The sequence below is a fragment of the Sorex fumeus genome, unplaced genomic scaffold (assembly GCF_029834395.1).
Source record: "Sorex fumeus unplaced genomic scaffold, SorFum_2.1 ptg000007l, whole genome shotgun sequence".
NCBI classification, from domain to species: Eukaryota; Metazoa; Chordata; class Mammalia; order Eulipotyphla; family Soricidae; genus Sorex; species Sorex fumeus.
In genome coordinates this window covers 41,370,305-41,390,843 of record NW_026606064.1, presented here as the reverse complement: position 1 = coordinate 41,390,843, position 20,539 = coordinate 41,370,305, and the positions used below count along the sequence as shown (strand labels likewise).

At 39.8% G+C, this 20,539-nt stretch overlaps 1 protein-coding gene and 1 non-coding gene across 2 annotated transcripts in view; one reads left to right on the top strand and one right to left on the bottom strand.

The window, feature by feature from the left end:
• The window catches only part of EXO1 (exonuclease 1), a 39,733-nt gene extending 38,786 nt beyond the window's left edge, over positions 1 to 947 (top strand). Inside the window, exon 13 of the mRNA XM_056138295.1 lies at positions 806 to 947. Within this exon, the coding sequence (XP_055994270.1) occupies positions 806 to 947 (142 nt within the window). The remainder of the gene's footprint in view (positions 1 to 805) is intronic.
• A 12,990-nt stretch (positions 948 to 13,937) lies between these two features.
• LOC130016978 (U6 spliceosomal RNA) lies at positions 13,938 to 14,041 on the bottom strand. The gene has a single exon (XR_008791300.1). It is a non-coding gene; the product is annotated as a U6 spliceosomal RNA (small nuclear RNA).
• Between the last annotated feature and the right edge of the window lie 6,498 nt (positions 14,042 to 20,539).

Below are 20,539 nucleotides of genomic sequence, written 5' to 3'. Positions count from 1 at the left end.
TGATGAATTTGTCTAATTTCTGTTGTTTGTGACAGATACTATTTCTTGGCATATCTACAATTTTTTTTCCTACTACAATAGTTTTCTTTTGTTACCATTATTATGAAATTGTACTTGGTTTATTTTCTTGGTTTTTTTTTTTTTTGTAAGGTAGATCTGATACGAATATAGTGTAAAGACAGTAGGTCTCAATAGAGATCTATTGCACTTTACTTGTAGAAGCCCTGGGTTCAATTCTGAGGAACTTCCCTCACACAGAGCCTGCCATAGACTTGGAGCACCCCTTGATCTTACCCCAAGCCTTCAGGATTTTTTTTTTAATTATAAAAAATTTAAATTGTTTAAGAAAACTACACAAGACTTTTGTGTTGTTTTGGTTGAGGTATATGAAGAAAATTCAATCCTATTCATATATATAATCAGAATTGTTCACAGCTGTTTATTTAATTGTAAATTATAGGCTGCTATTACACCAGAATTCAACAAGTGTTAGTTCCTTAAAGATAAATTTGGAAAAAAGAAGATAACACTATCAGTTGACTTTTTTGTGCTCTGTTACAATGTAGTCTGTTGGTCTGAATTGTGCTTTATTTTGTTTTAATTTTTTTTCCCATGTTCCTTCTTTGAAAAAAATGATTTTTATGAAAGCCAAAGGGGACACAAAGAGAAAACTCAAGTTTAATTGCTCATACTCAGAGGATTTAGATATGTAAATAATTGAGGTAGATAATGCACTTAGAGCTTATTCTCTTTATCTATTTTGTTGAATTAAGAAATGCTAAGTTTACTTTTATATATTTTGCAGAAATTCTGAGAAAATTTCATCTTGTCAGAAGCCAGCTCCTCTGTCTCCAGTCAAAGATAATATCCAACTAACTCCAGAAACAGAAGAGGATATATATAACAAATCTGAATATGCATGTATTCAGAGAGCAATATTCCAGTAAATGCAGCTCCTGCAAGACTGTTTTCTGCAAGACAGTGTCTGTCTGTTTGAAGTCCCTGTATAGGAATGATTCAGTAAACAACCTGGAAGATTTTGTCTTGAATCTAAGCTTTTAAAAAAAAGTCAGATTTTATATATTATCTGTATAATAATATTTTCAGCTTCTTTTATATTTTCATAATAGGCTAAATGGAGAAATAATTGTATCTTTGAAAGATTTTTATAAATTTTTATTTTTATTTTAAAATCACAGCCATTGGTATTACAGAACCATACAATGTAGAGGCATTGAATTGACTTGGGATTCTTCTTTGCAAAGAATTGGTCTAGCCCTTGGAGCCATCACTCTGGCTGTTTTGGGGTGAAAGTGTTTTGGGCCACACTCAGAAGTGCCTGGGGCTTACTCCTGGCTCAGAGGACATGCCTTGCCAGGGTCAGTCACATTTTCCCCCTGAACTATCTCTCTCAGCCACTATTTACAGGTTTTGTTATCTACTAGACAAGTCTTCTGGAGTTTATAAAAACTACTCTAAAGATTTCAGTCATTTCAAGAACAATATTGATAAGCCCACAATTCTATATTCAATTATACCTAGAGAAAATCACCATATTTCTCCAAGTTTTAATTTTTTCCCCTGCTGTGTTATCTTTCAGGATAAAATTAAAAATAAAGTTGTTCAGATAGGAGGGTTAGATGGAAAGTGTCAAAGAATATTGCACAAATTTGGACAGTGCTATTATCTTTAAAGAGTTGGCTGGGTTGCAAATTGACATAAGTATGGACTAGAAATTATGATGTGCTTAAAGCTAGAGTTTTTACATGTGATAGAAGATACTAAGGCTGCAGAATTTAATAACCAACACCCTGAAGTGAAAGGGGTAGATATCTGTGAGGCAAGATTTTAAATGTAGGAGGTAAAAGATTTTTGTTACTGGGTCATAATGGATGTGCTCGGGAGCTGTTTTCTAATGTAGTGCCTAGGGGTCATTCCTGGTGGTCCTTCAGGTACCATACAGTGCCAGTAGTCAAACCAAGGACCTCTAATAGGCAAGGCAAGTACTTTATTACTAAACCACATTCTTGCCACTCAGAGTTTTTAATTATTCTTATTTTATTTGGGGGCCATACCCAGCTATGCTCAGGGGTTACTCCTGCCTGTCTCATGCTCACGGACTACTCCAGACATTGCTCTGGGTGCTATATGTGGTGCTGGCAGTTGAACCAAGGTTGGCCATGTGCATGGCAAGTGCCTTAACCTCTTCAGACCTGGAATTTAATTTTTTATATAAATAACTACTTCTGGTGAAGTTCTCCATCTTTTCCCATTTGTCTCACTGATACTATCTCTCCACCCTGATTTTTATATATGTATATATTTATTTATGTATTTTATTTGAGGCTACATTCAGTAATGCTCAGGGGTTCCTCCTGGCTCTGCACTTAGAAATTACTCTTGGTGGTGCTAGGCAGACTGGATAGGATGCTGAGGATTGAACTCAGGTTGGCCCACATGCAAGGCAAGTGCTCTACTCACTGGACTATCTTTCCTGCCCCTGAATTTTCAGTTTTAAATGAAACTTAGTAGAGGACTCTGACAAAGAGATCATAATGAAGCAACAAATGTGTGAAATTGGTTTTTTAGCCATAAAATAAAACTCAATCTGGAAAAAAAAAATGAAAATTTGATTTATATATGGATATTTGTTGCAGAACAGATTATGTACGTAAATCAATATTGTTTATAAATGTCCTCGTGCACTTAAGATGACATTTAAATTACAGGAAAGTGTTTAAGGGTGTTGTCATTTCACCAGGATTAGAAAGAGAAGAGCAAGGAAATGTGAGTAAGTGATTTAGCAAAGAATTGATTTGTTTCCTGGGCAAGAGGTGAAAGTCTAGAAGGGTCAAAGAATGGAGAATGGTATTCAAACATTTGAAACCAAAGTTTCATTTGGAGACTGAAAAGAGTAATTGGTTGAATAATTACAGCAATTAGGGCATTTGCCTTGCTCATGGTCAACTTGGGTTCAATACCCAGCACCCCATATAGTACCCTGAGCCCACCAGGACTGATTCCTGAGCCAGGATAAGCCCTGAGCACCACCAAGTGTGGTCCAATTCTCCCCACCCCCACCTTCAAAAAAAAGTAATTGTCTAAAAATGTAAATGGGGGAGAGAACTGGAGAGATAGTACAGTGTGTATGTTGCTTGCCTTGCACATAGTTGACTGGATTTGATCCCTCATACCCCTTGCAGTCCCCCAAGCTGTGATCCCTAAGTACAGAGCCAGAAGTAAGCCACCAGTTATGACCCAGAAAACGATAATAATAGGGGAAGTTGAAAAAATTATAGCAGTGCCATAAGTTTTTATTCTCCAAGTGCATTAGCAACTGCATAACAAAATAAGCTTGTGGACAACATTAAAACTGATTTTTATAATAGAATAGTTAAGAGATCCCAGTTTCTGCGTGCATAAAAGCCACTAACCATGATAGGATCACAGTATGGTCTGGCATCTAATGAGGAAAAGTAGATGAAAAATCCTCTGATCAACTTAAAAGCAGGACTCTAGAATAACCATTGATGTGTACAATAACCCCAGTAGGAAGCAGTAATCTAGCTAATAGGAACTATTAAGACTGTTTACCAAGTTTGCCAAAGTTTTCTTCTGGAAGGATTTCTCACTTGCCCCCGTCACCTGAAGACAAGCTGCTGAGCACAAAACCAAAACTGCAGGAGTGAGACAATTACGGCAAAGGAAGAAAAGGCTAAAAGAAGTGAAATAAGGAAAAGTTGACAGAAAAGTCATCAGAATGCCTACCCTGTCTTGAATACTTCAAAAAACAAGTTAGGAGCCAGGGAGCTCAACAGGCTGAGTGCATGGAGGAGGCCCAGGTTCCATCAATGGTGCTTCAGGTTTCCTTAGCACTGCAGAAACAACCTCATGCAGTGGTAACCCCTAGCACTGCTGAGTTCCACTGGGTATAGTTCCACTGGGTTCCAATTTGTTTCTGTGTAATCACCAGCTGACTTCTGCTCTCTTTCGCCACCTTTGTTCCCTGATCACTTTCCCACCCAGGGCGGCCGATGCCATAGGCATATGAAGGGCAAACCTGGTTGGTGATCAGTTGCCGTTTATTCCATTCTCCCCACACACCTGTTCCAGTCACACTAAACCCCTCATTCCCATCTCCTATCCCTCCACCTTCTCTTGGCACTCCCACCTTGGTCTCTCCCTAGTGTCTCCCAACTCCCCAGCATTGGAGGTAGCACAATCAACATACCAAAGCCCTGCCTGATTGCCTGCAGCCAGGGGATCAGGCTCAAGGGCAAAATGCCATTTAGGGGTTTTTCTCCTTTCCTTACTCCAATAACTTAATTAACATGTAATTAACATCTTAATTCTACTTAATGTTAGTTGTTTTGTGTGGACACTGAAAAAGATACTTTAAGCTACTAGGGTGGCTCTCCTGGGGACATTTCATTATAGATCCCAGACTACAGTGCTCAGGTCAGATTAATCTTTCCTAACCCTTGCAGGGTCCTAATCCAGTTGGATCATGACAGAATTTGTCCATGACCATACTTTAACTTATACTAGTATTTTAGTATTATGGTGCTTTGGCCAGAACCATTTCAATGCCAGAGTAGCTCATAGCTTGCCCTGGTTCAATCCCTTATTGGGACCCTGCTTTTGGGGTGCTAGGAAGGGCAACTGAGGTTTAACTTGAGAGAACAGACGCCCCAGAGTGAATATTATTTGGAGTCAATTAACTCCAAATAATTACAAAAACTCCAATTACTTACAAAAATATTTAAGTTACAAAAACATAACATTAACTTTCGTGTCTATACATAAAGGACATTGCTCTGAATTAACTATGCAAAGGACATTAGGAGAAGAGAAAAGCAATATTTTCAAGTTAACAGAGTCTGATTAGGAGATAATTTGGGGAAGCAGAACACAAAGAGGTTACAAATAAACACAGGAATGGGAGCACTGTGATGGGAGTAACCCAATAAACCCAAGCTCCCTCTGTCAAGGCAGAAAGGACAAACCAATGTTATCCTACAGTTTTTTTTTAATCTTGAAATTTTCGAAACTCAAATGAACTTAACTTTTTTTTCCAGTTTTAGAAACTATTTTTACTAGAGACCTTATATTTTAGGCAAACTTCTAAAGTTTTATTGCAGTGCCTGGTGTCAAACCCAGAGTCTTGTACATTGAGGAAAGGCTACCACTGAACCACATCCCCAGCCCATTAACAAAATAATGAGAAAAGGATGAAGGTCCGAATGAGCTCTTTACAGATGATGAAATTACCAGAAATACCAACAGTTCTGAATCAAGATGAGTCAATCCATTTTAAAAATATGATGCTAAATATTAAAATATGTTTAAAGTATGTAGGATATGAGGAAATTTATGTTGGGAAAAACTCAGAAATAACACAGGAAAATATTACAAGTAAGTGTTTCAGAAAGGAAAACTAAAAAAGAATAGAAATACAAAGATAATCCGGAACCTAAAATAAAAGTTACTCAGAAGGACCTGTTCATTCCAGTTAAGGACAGAGGCTCCATGTAGATTACTAAAGTGTGTTTGTTTTCTGTTCTTGTGTCACACCCATGGATACTTAGGATTTACTCCTGGCTCTGGTAAGGGATCACTCCTGGCATGGTCAATGCTAGAGATCAAACCCAGGTGAGCTAAGTGCTAGACAAGCACCCAAGCCACTGTGCTATTGCTCCAGGCCCACGTTATTGAAGTTATTGAAGGAAACAATTTTAATTCCAGAAATCTTTATTTTATTTTTGGTTTTGGGGCCATACCCAGCATTGCTTAGGGGTTACTCCTGGTTCTGCACTCAGGATTACTCCTGGAGGTGCTCGGGAGATTGAACCTGGGTCTGCTACATGTGAGGCAAGTGCCCTACCTGCTGTACTATGATTCCATCCCCTCTCAATTTTAAAATGGTTTGAAAGTTCAGGACCCGTTTCCCAATCTAACTCTCATTCTCCTGCGATTCCAGCTGTACATGTTAGACTTTGAATTATCACACAGCTCTGAAATTGTTAGAATAACTTTCTACCCATTTTCAGTTTATATAATTTGCTTTTCGTTGTGGTGGGGGTGCTAGTGACATTCCTGACTGTCGGGAACTTTGCTGATGTGAGCTGGTGTGGAGGGTCCAACAAGATTTCATACACTCAGAGTATGTACACTGTGCCAGATCCATGGGCTTCAGTTTATACAATTTCTACTGGCTATTTTCAGGTTTACTATTTCTTATTTCTTCATATCTGTTACAGTGTTTTTATTTTCTTCCTTTTCCTTTCCGCCGTTGATGTGGTCAGTATCAACTGAGAGAGGCTTTGTTGTGTGATACTTGAGGAAGGATGGGGTGAAGTTGTGCATCAGGTTGTAGTGTAGTGCTTACACAGCGCTGGTGATTGTCATGCTCAGACACCTTTACTCTAGTAATCACATGCTTGCCAGGGTTTCACTTCTCAGGTCTGGTTCACTCATGCACCATTCGGGTTGTAGGGGTTCCACCCGCTAGCTGCAGTGCTCATGAGCATTTCTGGTGCATTTGGAAATTGCCTGTAGTGCTTAGAGGTCACAGACAGTAAAATTGCCAGGCACAAAGCTGCCAAGATCACACTTGCAAGGTAAGGACTTTAGGCACTGAGTCACCTCTAAGCCTCTAGCATTTCAATTTTACATTGTTTTATTTATGTGTAAAAAAATTTTAACTTTAATTAAAGAACCATGATTTACAAAGTTATTGTTCATCGAATTCCATCACCAGTATTGACTTACCTCCCCAAGAGTTCCCATTCCCCTTCTCCCCTGCCACATGCCTGAACCTTGACACATTACAAGGTTTGTTGATTGCAGCTTAGATCTCATGTTTCAGGGTTGTTGGTCTGTGCTTTAGACAAAAAGAAAGCATTGTCAAATCTAGGGACTTTAACTGGGTTTGGGTTTGTTGCTACAAATGCACTACCAACTTCAATTCCTATAGCAATCACAACCTTGTGAATTTGTGCAGTCCGTGGTTTTGTCTGGTTTTTGTTTTATTTTCTGCTCTATTTTTTGGGGGGGAAGGGGGAGCACCCGGCAATGCACAGGGCTTACTCCTGGCTCTGCACTCAGGAATCACTCCTGGTGGTGCTCAGGGGACCATATGGGATGCTGGGAATCCAACGTGGGTTGGCCGCGTGCAGGGCAGACGCCCTACCCACTGTGCTGTCGCTCTAGCCCGTATTCTGTTTTTAATGTGTCTTCAACTCAGGACTTCTCAGACTTCCCTCTCTAGCAGTGAATTGGTGTTTCTTTTCACTTGATTATTTAATGACTAGCTGAAGACTTGAAAGTTATGTGATTTTTAGAGTGTTTATTAAATTTTACAACAAAAGCGTTACCTACCTTTGTTTCATTAGGAAGATCCTAGTCATCTTTTCACATTTTTAAGAACATCCAGCCACCAGACTTTACATTGTAGAAGTGTCTGACTGAACACACAGTGGAGTTTAGCACTTGTTGATTCTCATATAGGAGAGACAGAAAAAAAAAATCTTAAATGATACCAGATAAGGATCAAAAGACTTGATCTGTAATTCAGATTTCTAAAATTTTAAGTAAACTTGGGGAAATTTTTGTTAAACCTTTGTGGTCTTTTCTTGCATAACAAGTATGAGGGATTGACTCCTACGTCGGAAACTGCAGCTCCAGAATCACTTGTATCACTTGTTCATCGATTTGCTCGAGCAGGCACCAGTAACTTGTCCATTCCTCCCAGCCCTGAGATTTTAGCAGCCTCTCCTTACTCATCCTTCCCAACACTGCCATATTGGAGGCTCTTTCAGGGTCAGGGGAATGAGACCCATTATGGTTACTGTTTTTGGCATATCAAATATGTCACGGGTAGCTTGCCAGGCTCTGCCCTGTGGGCGGGATACTCTTGGTAGCTTGCCGGGCTCTCCGAGAGGGGCGGAGGCTTTTGGGGTGACCTCTGATTGCTTTTACAGGTGTTTCCAGTCTACCGAATGCAAGCTTTTGGTCAACTGGCTTGTAACGATCTGCACGCTGACAAACACGCACCTGCCTGTGTCTCTGGGCGGCACCTGAGACATCTGCAGCCTCAGGTTGATCTCCTTGAGGTTAATGGAGTGCGCCCAGAGGTTGTTGAGCAGCTGGCAGGGCAGGACCCTATCGCAGAAGGTCTGTGCTAGGTCGAACACCTGCTCCGAGTCCCAAGTCACCGGGTGGTTGGCGGAGAGCACCTAGCTCCAGAATAATGTGAGCTAATCCAAAATCCTGTGGACTATTCCAAAAGCTCCACAAGAGGGCAGCTCCTCCATATTGCTTACTTTCAGAAGAGAAATTCTAAGCAACATTTTTTGATTTGTTTTTTTTTTTTAACCTTAGGCCAGAGCTCAGGGCTTACTCTTGGTGTACTTAGGAGACCAGGTGCAGTGCCAGGGATTATACCTGGTCAGCAAGTACTTGCAGGGCAAATACCTTACTTGCTGTACTATCCAGCAACTTTATTACTAAACAAACAAGGGTAGAGGGGTTAAGGTACTTATCTTGCATGCAGTTGACCCCCTGCATGACAACCACTGGAGCACTGCCAGGAGTAAAGCTCTGAGCACAGCAGAGTGTGACTCAAAACAAAAGCAAAATAAAATAATATTTAAAAAAAAAAAATCTAATCACTGTCATGCTCTGGCCAGACTCCACTGCTATCAGGATGATTCTCATCCAGAAATATAAAAAACTCAGGTATGCGGGAAAAATTCAGGTATATGACTGAAATCTCCAGGTTCTCAATTAACAAAATATAAATACAGAAAGCTTAACCTGTAAAAGAAATTAATCACGATCATGATCATCCTGTTGTTCGTCAATTTCCTCGAGCAGGAACCAGTAACGTCTCCTTCTTCCTTGCCCTGAGATTTTAAAAGAGCCATTTCAATGCTCTTTCAGGATTAGGAGAATGAGACCCATCATTGTTACTGGTATTTGGCATATTGAGTACGACACAGGAAGTTTGCCAGACTCTGCCGTGCAGGCAGGATACTTTTGGTAGCCTGCCAGGTTCTCCAAAGGAAAAAATAAGATAATAAGATGTCGCGTGGCCACGAATGCAGCTGAGCCCTTCCGGGAGCTGGGTTTTATAGTCTCTGCATCTCGGCCGTTGATGGGACCAACCTGGCGCTGGCAGAAGCTGGTGGGTGTGATGCCTACCTACTGGAAATTAATTTTTTTAAATCCTCATCCAGTATTTATTTTTAATCCAAGTATCCAAGTAGAGTACAAATATATCTCCATTTATAAAAATTCCAACATTACTAACCAAAATCAAGTTATGTGATTAGTAGCTCCAATCCTAATTGATCCCAATTCCCATTATCAGGGTAAATAGGTAAATTTTTAATAATGTTTGCTTTTTTTTCTTTTTTAATTTTTAAATTTTATCTTCATAAAGTTGTTCAAAATAATTGATTACATTCAATATTTCAACACCACTCCCACCACCTTTTTTTTCGAAGTTTCCCACCACCACTCAAGCCTGCCCCACAGGCAGATGCTAGATAATTTATTTTGTATTGCTTGTTATGAATAGTATAAGGTGTCTGTAAGGGTCTATCTCACAGTGATTCAAAGAAAAGGTAAAAAAAAAAAAGTATGTGGTGGTCTCCTGCTCCTACAGTTCTAACATTTTTAATAATTGGGGTCTGGAGACATCTCTGCAGCGAGCTGCTTGGTTCCAAAATCCATTTGTGAGTCTGGATCGTGGCTGTTATGCACTTAAATGGCACCTGGAGGCAGTTTGTGGGCATGAGAGCCAGAATCCCAGAAGGGACGGGAGATGGAAAGGGGTGGACTCCCAGTCCCAACCCCTTGAGGTCTGGCATTTTTCAGTCACTGGTCCCTCATACCTGGGTTTTTCATTATTAAATGTTTCATGTGGGTTTTTGTTTGTTTGTTTGTTTGTTTGTTTCTGTTTGGGGCCCACACTCAACTACTCCCAGCTCTGTGATTTGGGGGTTGAATTTGGACCTCCTGCTTGCAAGCATTTGCTTCAGCCCATTGCACTATCTCTCTGACCCCCCTGAACACAGAGCCAGGAAGAAAGCCTTGAGCACTAATGGGTGTGCCCACCCTGTATACCTCAGGGGCGGCCAGGGAGAGGCCCGGTGACGCTTCCTCAGCCAGGGCAGCCCGGGACATGGGACAGACAGAAGGAGGAAACGAGGGCTAAGCCAGTTGATCAGATGCCATTTATTCCATTCTCCTCACGTGTCTGCCCCAGTGTCTGAGCCTCCCATTCTAGTCTCACACTGCTCCTCATTCCCATCTCCTCCTGTGTCTCCCACTCATCTCTCCACGCTCCATCTCACAGCCCGAGCTCTCTTTCTCCGTGTGCCTGCTCCTGTATTTTTTTCTACATCCTTCTCTCTCAGTCCCCCTTACGAGTCTCTCCGTGGTCCATCTTGCCTCCCTGCTCTCATCCATCTCCAGCTCTCTTATCTATCCAACTCCCCTCCCCCCACCCCAACTCTGGGCTGACACTGCACCCAATCAGATAGCCAAATCAACATAAGAAAGCCCTTCCTGACTGCCAGGCTCTAGGGCAGAAACATCACCTAGGGGTATTCCAAAGCCCTTTCTGACCACCCAGGGACAAAATATCTCTTATGGTGTTTTTTTCCCTTTCCTGAGTCCAATAACTCTATCAACATCTTAATACTAGTTATTTTTGTGTGGACTCAGTAAGAGATACATTGAGGCTTGTAGGAAAGCTCTCCTGGGGACATCTTGCCACAGACTCAGACTACAGTGCTCAGGCCAGATTAATCATTCCTAATTCTAGCAGGGTCCGAATCTAGTTATTACTTTTTGGATCATGAGAGCATTTGTCCATGACCAAGCTCTTAACTTATAGTTAAGCATTATGGCACTTTGGCCAGGCCCATCTCAATGGGCTTACCGCTTGACCTGGTTCCATCCAGTCCCTTGTCAGAACCCTGCATTTGGGGGTGCTAGGAAGTAAGGGCAGCTGAGGCTTAAGTCGAAATAACAGATACCCAAGAGGAAAATGTCACTGAGACAATTACTTGCAAAAGCATAGCATTTACTGTCTTCTTGTGTCCATACAAAAAGGACATTGCTCTGAATAAACTATGCAAAGGACTTAGGGAGAAGAGAAAAACAATATTTACAAGTCAACAGAGCACAAAGAAAGAAGTTACAAATCAACACAGAGGAATGGGAGCACTATGATGGGAGCAACCCAATAAACCTAAACTACCTGAAGTTATCTATGCAGGAAGGACAAAAAAATGTTATCCTACACTATCCCTACACCCAAAAAAGAAAAGATAATTTTCAGGTACTTGATTTTCTGAGGTATAACTGTGAATGGGAGTTTTTTCATTTCTCTCTTATTTGCATATGGAAAAGTCATGGATTTCTATGAATTTCTTTTATAACCTACCACTTTACAACTCTATTATTTCTAGGAGCTCTGGAGCAATAGCACAGCGGTAGGGCGTTTGCCTTGCATGCAGCCAACACGGCCAACCCGAGTTCGATTCCTCCGCCCCTCTCGGAGAGCCCGGCAAGTTACCGAGAGTATTCGATATGCCAGACACAGTAACAACAAAGTCTCCAATGGAGACGTTACTGGGCCCGCTCAAGCAAATCAATGATCAACGGGAGGGCCTTTACTTACTTAGTATTATGTTATCTGCATATAACAAAAGTCTGACTTCTGACCTTTTCTGACCTTAGTATCTCTTGTGTAACAGCTGTGACAAGGACTTCTGATATTATATTCAATAGTAATGGTAAGAGTGGGCAGCCTTATCTTGTGCCTGATCTTGGAGGAGAGGTTGTCAGCTTTTCACCATTGAGTACGATGTGTGCTGTGGGTTTCTAGTCAATCATTTAAACTATGTTGAGGAAAATTCCTTCAGCCCCCATTATATTTTGCATTTTTATCACAAATGAGTGTTAGATCCTGTCAAAGACTTTCTCTGCATCTATTGATATGATCATATATTTTTACTTTTTCTTGTTTTATGCTAATTTACTTGTGTGTATTAAACATCCTTGCGTTTTCAGAATAAATCCTACTTGGTCATGGATGAATGATATTTTTGATTTTAGATTTTGTTTGTGAATATTTTGTTTAGGATATTTGCATCTATGTTCATGTGAGATATAGGTCTATAGTTTTTTTTGTGATACCTGTTTTCTTTGGTATTATGGGTAATGTTTGCCTCATAGCAACTGTTTGGGAGGATTCCTCTTTGTTCAACTTTCTGAAAGAGCCTGGAAAGCATCGGAACTAGGTCTTTTTAAAGATTTGGAAGAACTCACAAGGAAACCCATCTAGGCCTGAGATTTTGCTTTGGGAGAGAATTAATTGCCATTTCAGTTTACTTGATAGTAATTGCTGTGTTCAGGTGCTTATTTTTTCTTGATTCAACCTTGGAAGGTTTTAGGAATCCAGAAACATCCATTTTTTTCTAGGTTCTCCAGTTTTATATCATAAACATTTTTTAAAAATCCCTAATGATCCTCTGAATTTCTGAATCTGTACAGTATTCTGTGATTTCTCTCCTTTTATTTCTGAATCTGTTTAATAGAATTTTCTCTCGTTTTTCTCTCTGAGTCCAGCAGTGTGTCAATCTTTTTTTGTCTTTTGTTTTTTTTTTTCAAAGTGCCAAAATGTTTGCCTTGCATTCAGGCCACTGGGTTTGGTCCCTGGTATGCCATAAGGTCCCCGAGTCCACTAGAAGTGATCCCTGAGTGTGGCCCCCAAACAAACAGCAACAACAACAAAAAAATCCCTAGAAAAGCCAGCTTTTGGTTTCGCTGATATTTTATATTTTAATATTTTATATTTTATTTTTAGGTGCTTGGGGGTCACACCTAGTGGTTCCCAAGAATCACTCCTGTCTCTGTTCCCAGGGATCATTCCTAGAAGAACTTAGGGGATCATATAGGATGCCAAGAATCAAACTCTTGGCCAGTCGCTTGCAAGGCAAGTGCCCTGTGCACTGTACTATTGATCTGGCTCCTTTGTTTTCACTTCATTCATTTACCTATAGTTTTGTTATTTCCTTCCTTCAGTTTGTTTTGTGTTACTTTTGTTTGTCTTTAGACTCCTTAAGCTTATAGTCACTGTCACTGTCCTCCCATTGTTCATCAATTTGCTCTAGTGGGCCCAGTAACATCTCCATTGTGACACTTGTTACTCTGTTTGGCATATCGAGTACATCCCGGGGAGCTTGCCAGGCGAGAGGGGTGGAGGAATCAAACCTGGGTGGGCCAGGTCGGCCGCTTGCAAGGCAAATGCCCTACCCTCTTATAGTAAGGTTATTTATGTAGGTCTTTTCTTATTTCCTAATGAATGGTTGCACTGCTGTTAACTTTATTTTTTTCCCCAAAACTTTATTTTATTAAAACACTTGAGTTACAAGGTTGTTCATAGTTCCACCCCAACACCACTGTCAACTTCCCTTACACCAGTTTCCTAGATTCCCTTTTTCCTACCTCCCACCTACAACCCACACTCTTACCCCAGCACCAGCCTGCCATCTTGACAGGAGCCTTTTAAGTTTGGTTATTAAAGTTTGCGACTTGTGATTTCAGTGTTGTTGATTGTGTGGTTTGGATATTTAGCTCTATCGTTTCTTAACACCACCAAGGTACCAATATCCCCTTGACCCCTGTCCCCATTGTTTTCATCTATCTCTTCTCCCCTTCCCCTTCACTGTAATTCTTTCTTCTCCCTATGCTCTGGGGCCAAGGCCTTTAAACCAAAGCATTACCTCATCCAGTTACTCTAAGTACCACATAAAATTGATATCATCCATCCTGTGTTTGATGATATTCTTCTTTATCTAGCTTACTTCATTTAGGATGATATCTTCCAGTTCCATCCATGTTGTAGCAAATTGCATAAAAAAAATATGGAACACTTCATGAATTTGCATATCATCCTTGTGCAGGGGCCATGCTAATCTCTGTATCATTCCAATTTTAGTATATGTGCTGCCAAAGCGAGCACTAAACTTTATCTCCTAACACCTCTTTTGCTGTGTTCCATATGTGCAGTGAACTCATATCTTCCTTCTTGCTTTTTTTCCAGGAATCTTTTTATTTCCTTTCTTTTTTCTTCTATAACCCACTGTTGTTCAGTAGTGAGTTGTTTAATTTCCTATGTTTGATATTTTTTTCTTGTTTCCATTTTTAATGCATCATGGTCTGAAATGATTATTGGTACAATTTCTATCTTTTTCATTATATGGATGTGTATTTTGTGACCTATCATGTAGTCTATCTTAGAGACTGTCCCATGTGCACTAGAGAATGTGTATTCGGCTTTTAGGAGATGTAGTTATGTCTGTTAATTCCAATCTCTTCAGTTGTTCTTTCAAAGCCAGTGTAGTGTCTTTGTTGAATTTTAATCTAGTTGATCTATCCAAAGATGATAAGGTGAAATTGAAGTCTTCAATTACTATTGTGTTACTGTCAGTATCTCTCTTCAGGTCTATTAGCAGCTGTTTTAAAAATTGGCATTGTCCCTCATTGAACGTGCAAGTGAGTGAGCTTTTCATGATGTATATATATCCTTTGATTTGGGAGTCATACCCAGCAGTCCTCAAGATCCTGACTGCACTCAAGGGGATGATATGGTTTACCGGGGATCAAACCCGGATTGGCTGTGTGCAAGGTAAGCACTACCCACTATACTATCACTCCGACCTCTGTCCTTTGATCATTAAGCAATAACCATTCCTGTACCTTATAACATTTTTAAAGGTTGAAGTTCATGTTGTGTGACATAATCATAGTTTTGTCATTCTGATTATGATGTGTCTTATAGCACTTTTGAGTTTCTTTTGGCTTTGACTCTTAGGGCCTCTTGAATATGGGTACCTATTCCTCAACTCTGAGAATTTTTCAGTTATTTATATTTGACTAATGATGTAAAGTAGTTGGCATTACTTTCCAATTCCTTAGGGACGGTTGATTCTTAAATTGCTCCTCTTGAGATTTTTTTCACATCTTCTATTGTTTTTTTAGAGATTTTCTGCATCCCATATTGGAGCTGACTGATTTTATCTTCAGCTGCTGTTACTCTGTTACCAAGATTTTCCACTGCATTTTTTAATCTCACCTACCAAATTCTTCAGCTTTGACTTCTGACTGAAGTTCTCTCATTTGCTCTCATACTTTCTTGTGATCTATAGATTACTTGTGATGTTGTTTCTTTGAGCTCATAAAACATCCTCCATATGTTATCTCTAAAACCCTTATATTAGAGACTGGGTAGTACTGTTAAGTCTTCCATGCTACTGTCTTTGCTCAGTGAGCTTCTTTCTGGGTGAGTTGGAATGGGGGGGTGAGGGGGGTGGGAAGAGGGCAGTCTATACTGTTTCTATGCTGTTTCTTTGTTGCTTCTGTTGCAGTCTGAGCATGAGTCTTTCTGATATTTTTCCTCACCCCAGTTTGGAAGAAGAGGGAGCACACATAAGCAGTGCTGAGGGATTACTTTGGTTCTGTGCTCAGGGTTCATGGGACCATATTAGGGTACTGGAGATCAAACCCTGGTCAGCCTTATCTGCTGTAATATCACTCCAGTTCTAGTCTTCTTTTTTTCCTCTTTGTTTTTAGTTCATAACTGTCTGTGCTCAGGGATAACTCCTGGCTCTAAACACAAGAATCACTTCTCATAATCCTCAAGGGACCATTGATGGTTACGGGGATCGAATTGGAGTCAGCCACATGCAAGGCAAGAGCCTTACCCTCACATCATCTCTCCAGCCCTAACTTCCTTTTTCTATTCAATTGTCTCTGTGCTTCTTCAGACAAGAGTAATACTTGGAATATTTATAGAACAGTGTTTAGCACAGGGGACAGATTTCTGCTAGGCATTCTTGATAGCTTATCAGCAAGGTACCAAGGAAAAAATGTGATAGCCTTTTCTCAGACTCCCTGGGGGCAAGGGAACAAGGCTTCTATGATTGAATTGAGGTTATCTAAAGTCACTCTAAGCCTCCCACCTCCCAACACCAAATTTTTAAAAATTTCTAAACAGACACTCATTTTAAGGCATGATTAAATATCTTACCTCCTTCACGGCGCCTGAAAAATACTAGATACACACTGATCCCTCTGCTAATTCTGCTAATCCTTCTTCTTCTATTTGTTAAAGGCTTTTTTTCCCCCTTTGAGAGATATTCATTTTCTGGTTGCCCTATTTCCCTTCTCCTTTCCTGTTTTCTTTTGACTTATTTGAATGTGATTCAGAATTACATTTTAATGTGTTGACTTTTAGCCACCCTACTTAGTATATTTTAGTGATTGCCAGTTATTTAAATGTACATCTTTGAGGCTGGGGGGAATTGAGAGGAGGCAACATCTGGACAGTCGTGGAGTGAAGCAGACACTCTAGAGGCTGTGCTGTTGGGACATCGTATGCATGAAATCCTATCATTTATTTAATTGTAAATCATGGTGTCTGTAATGTATAGATACACATCCTTAACTTTTCATAGTATGTTTAGAATTACTTATGTAGAGTCTAGAGAGCTATTTCAGTTGACTGGAGTACATGCTAAGCATTTTGGATGCCCAAGCTTGACCCCCAACACTACACTGTACCCCAAACACAGGGAGTGACCCCAAACACTGAGTTGGGAGTAGCCCCTGAGAAATGCCAGTTATGGCCCCCAAACCAAAATAACACTTCACATAAAAGATAAAGAGCAAAGAAGTCTGCAGTTAGGGCTATTCTCTCCCCCTTTCCCTTTTCCTATAGTGTCTCCTTATCCTATAGTTGTTATACATACATATATATATATATATATATATATATATATATATACAAATGAAAAGCCTCTGCTTTACAGAGCTCTAACTATTTTTGACAGGAGAGCTAGCTCAATGGGTTGAAGTATGGTTTACATGCAGGAGGCTGGCCCCTGAACACCATTATGAGGGATCCCAGTAGTGCCTTTTTAAGCATCAATGGATGTGGCAGCAAAATTGAAAACAAAAATCAGTTTTAAAAAATTTTTTTTGCCTTTGTTTTGTTTTGGGGGCCACACTAGCTGTGCTCAGGACTTGCTCCTGGCTCTGCACTCAGGGATCATTTCTGTCAGGGCTCAGAGGACCCTTTATGGTGTTAGGGATCAAACCTGGGTCAGCTGCATGCAAGACAAGCACCATACCTACTGTGCTACTACTCAGAACTCCTCTCTTTAAAGGAATTAAAAAGGAAATGAAGTATTGGGACTGGTCCAGAGATAAATAGAAAACAACTAGACAAGAAAGCCCTATTCTCAAAGCTAACACCTTTTGTTGAGCTTTGTAGATATGATACCATGTAACTCAGGATTTTATGAGAATCCCCTGAGAATGCCTAGAAGAGGATTTTATTGTTCATCTACCCTTACGCAACCCACCTATCCTAAAAATGTATTTCTTCTTCTTTTTCAATGAAAACTATTTATTGTGACTCTGCAGACAAGATGGTGACTTCAAGGCCATCAGTCCACTATTATATAACTTTCTGGCTTATTGACAAAAAGCTTTTTCTTGACTTGCCACTGTGGCCCTGAAATAGCAGTATGTCCCCACGCATTTAACTATTCTCAGTGCTCTTCTGGGTAAAATGCATTCTGAGAAATGACTATAGTCATGAAAACCAGAGAATGATTCAAGGCAATCTTGTTTTACAAACACTTGCTAGTTGCAGCCAAATGGTCAAATCAATTGAGAGACAAAGTCATGAAGAGCTTTATTAGTAATAAGCTAGAAGACTGGAAACAGTCAGATTCCTGTTCCAGCCTGCATGGTCACAAGAAGTGGATCCTACAGGAAAAAAATAAGGAAATGTTTTTTGGTTTTTGGGCCACACCTCATACTGTGTACAAGGTTAGCACATTGCTGACTGCACTATTCTTTTCCCTTAAGGAAGACTATTTTTAGAAAGTGCAGGTTGCAGATTGTTTGTTGCAAGGTGATAAACAAACTCCTATGAGCTGGTCCTCCTGAAGCATGTATAGATGAATCTGGAAGTATATAAAATGCTTTCTTATGAAGGCATCTGCCTACTTGTCTATTTTGCAGGAGAGCAATACAAAGGAAAGTTTTTTATATTTTCAATGGCCCAAGCCCAGAGACATTTGCTAATTTTAATAGTCTAGTTCTCCATTCCTTTTAGTCAGTTTTAGCAGCACTCAAGTATGTTAGAATTCATAGATCAGGAAAAAAAACTCCTCAAAAGTTGATGGAATTATGAAACTTCACTTTTCCTGAACTGAATTTCTCTGGATAATTATGCTGAAAATCATATGGAATTTTCTTTTCCCTTTGCTTTTCTGAGAACAGATAAAATAAACGTGCTTGTACTTTATACCTTTAGATTTTCTTTTTTAACAATCTTGCGCTATATAATTATCCCATTTTAGAGGAAGAGGAGGATTTTCTGGATCTCTGTCTCATTAACTAAAACATAGTGTGGTGATTTACCATGAATAACAAAGCCAATTGGATTAACACCTACAGTCTCTGACCAGGAAAGCGGATTCATAAAGAATGAGACAGACATGTTTTATTGCATGTCCAGGTTGCAAGCTACCCTTGACAGTTCTGCATAAGGGGATAAGCTGGCCATTTACTGAAGACAATTTCTGTTCCCTGACCCTGGATTCCTAGCTCCAGACATGTGAGCTGTTGTTTCCATTAATAGGTACATTGAGAATAGCAGAAAGATACAGCAAAATACAGCAAGAGCAAGGGCTGGGATATTTACATAGCTGGGGCTATAGGATGATGCGTAATCAGCATTCCTTCAAAGTATTGTATTCAAATCATGGTAATTTCTTATTCTATTCTTGTTTGGACTCACATTTGCTACCCTCACTGTAAATTAAACTAGGTTGTTTTTTGTTTGTTTTTAACTCGAAACTATCCTGATCTTGGAGTTATTATGAGGGAGAAAATTTCCCACATTTTCCCTCTTTTCATTTTTTAAAGGCATATTATTAATATATATCTGACACCTTTTCGTGGTGAGTTTTCCAATGGTTGGGTATGGTGATTTATGAAAGCAGTCCCAACAAGTTGGGGCAGGTAGTGCTATCTCTTGGCTCTGCAACTAATTCTAAGTAAGAGTGTTTAAGTTTCTATAAAACTAAATATTTTAATGGTGGCCCAATGTATCAGTTTTATTGACATGAGATTAACCCACTTTCCCTTCATTTTTTATTGGAAGTTAATAATTTGCCAATGTAATAGAACATCAAGACTGTTAATTTGGGGGGACAAATTTGAGTGGAACACCATGTGTGTTTTTCTAATTTACTCTTGCTTATTCCATTGTTTCCAATAGTCATGATTCACTTATCAATGGAAGTTTGAGCTAACAGTTCTTGGGTGATGTTTTGCATAACCCAGGTTACTAGATCAAACAAAGATGGGTTAATGACTTGTACCTAAAATTAATGCTGGACACTTCCTAGCATTTATGTCAGTATTTATAACATGTATACTATATAACATAGCATTTAGCCTAGTTAAATATAATAATAATAATAATAATAATAATAATAATAATAATAATATGGCTAAAAGTAGATGCTCTTGTATTTTCTGAACTTTTGAGTATCAGTTCTGCTTGCTTTCCTATTCTCTTGAGGTTTCCCCAGGTGACAGTAAGTCACTTTTGTGCCTAGACTGGAATGCATCTCCTTGAATATGATCCAGTTCTGAGGTAGGTCCTTCACTGTGAGGTGTCATCAGCTCCTCCAAAGGGAGGAGAATATGGCTCTGGTATTGTGGTGTTGACTCTGGAATTAGCAGTCCAATATGATGGTCAATGACAGAGGCTCTTAATTATCAATCTAGATTCTTTGTGGGCCTACTTTAATACATGTGTGTACATTTACCCCTCTTTTGGGGAATCACAGTAGTTGTGACCCAGCATATCCAGTAAGGGTGTAGACTCCTCTTAAGATCTTTCAGGGGTCCTTGCTTGCACTTTCTATTGCCAGTAAGTAAACTAAGGCATCTGCAATTTCTGGGCTTCCTAATTGACACTCTTTGGCCTCCTGCAGTGTTCAAACTTGTTGAGAGGCCTAATCTGTGGCACCATCACCTCAACAAGGACAAGTCATCCTTTGTTGAGGGCTATTTAGTAATGACTCTCTTATTTCTACACTTTCCAAACTCTCTCTTGCTCCAGCATCAGAGCTGTAAGCCTTAAGGGTCTGTCCCCAGAAACTTCTCATTGCCCTCTAGGTCTGCCTCAATTTCATTCCAGATTGGTAGCTAAATTTTCTTGCTATGAACCAAGTCAGAGCCTGGCAAGCTCCCCATGGCATAGTCGATATGCCAAAAACAGTAACAACAAATCTCACAATGGAGACATTAATGGTGCCCACTCGAGCAAATCAATGAACAATGGGAGGACAGTGCGACAGTGCTACAGTGAACCAAGTCAGTGCAACTTTTGGTGGCCAGGTGGTTAACCATCTGGTTGTGTCTTGCCTTTAAA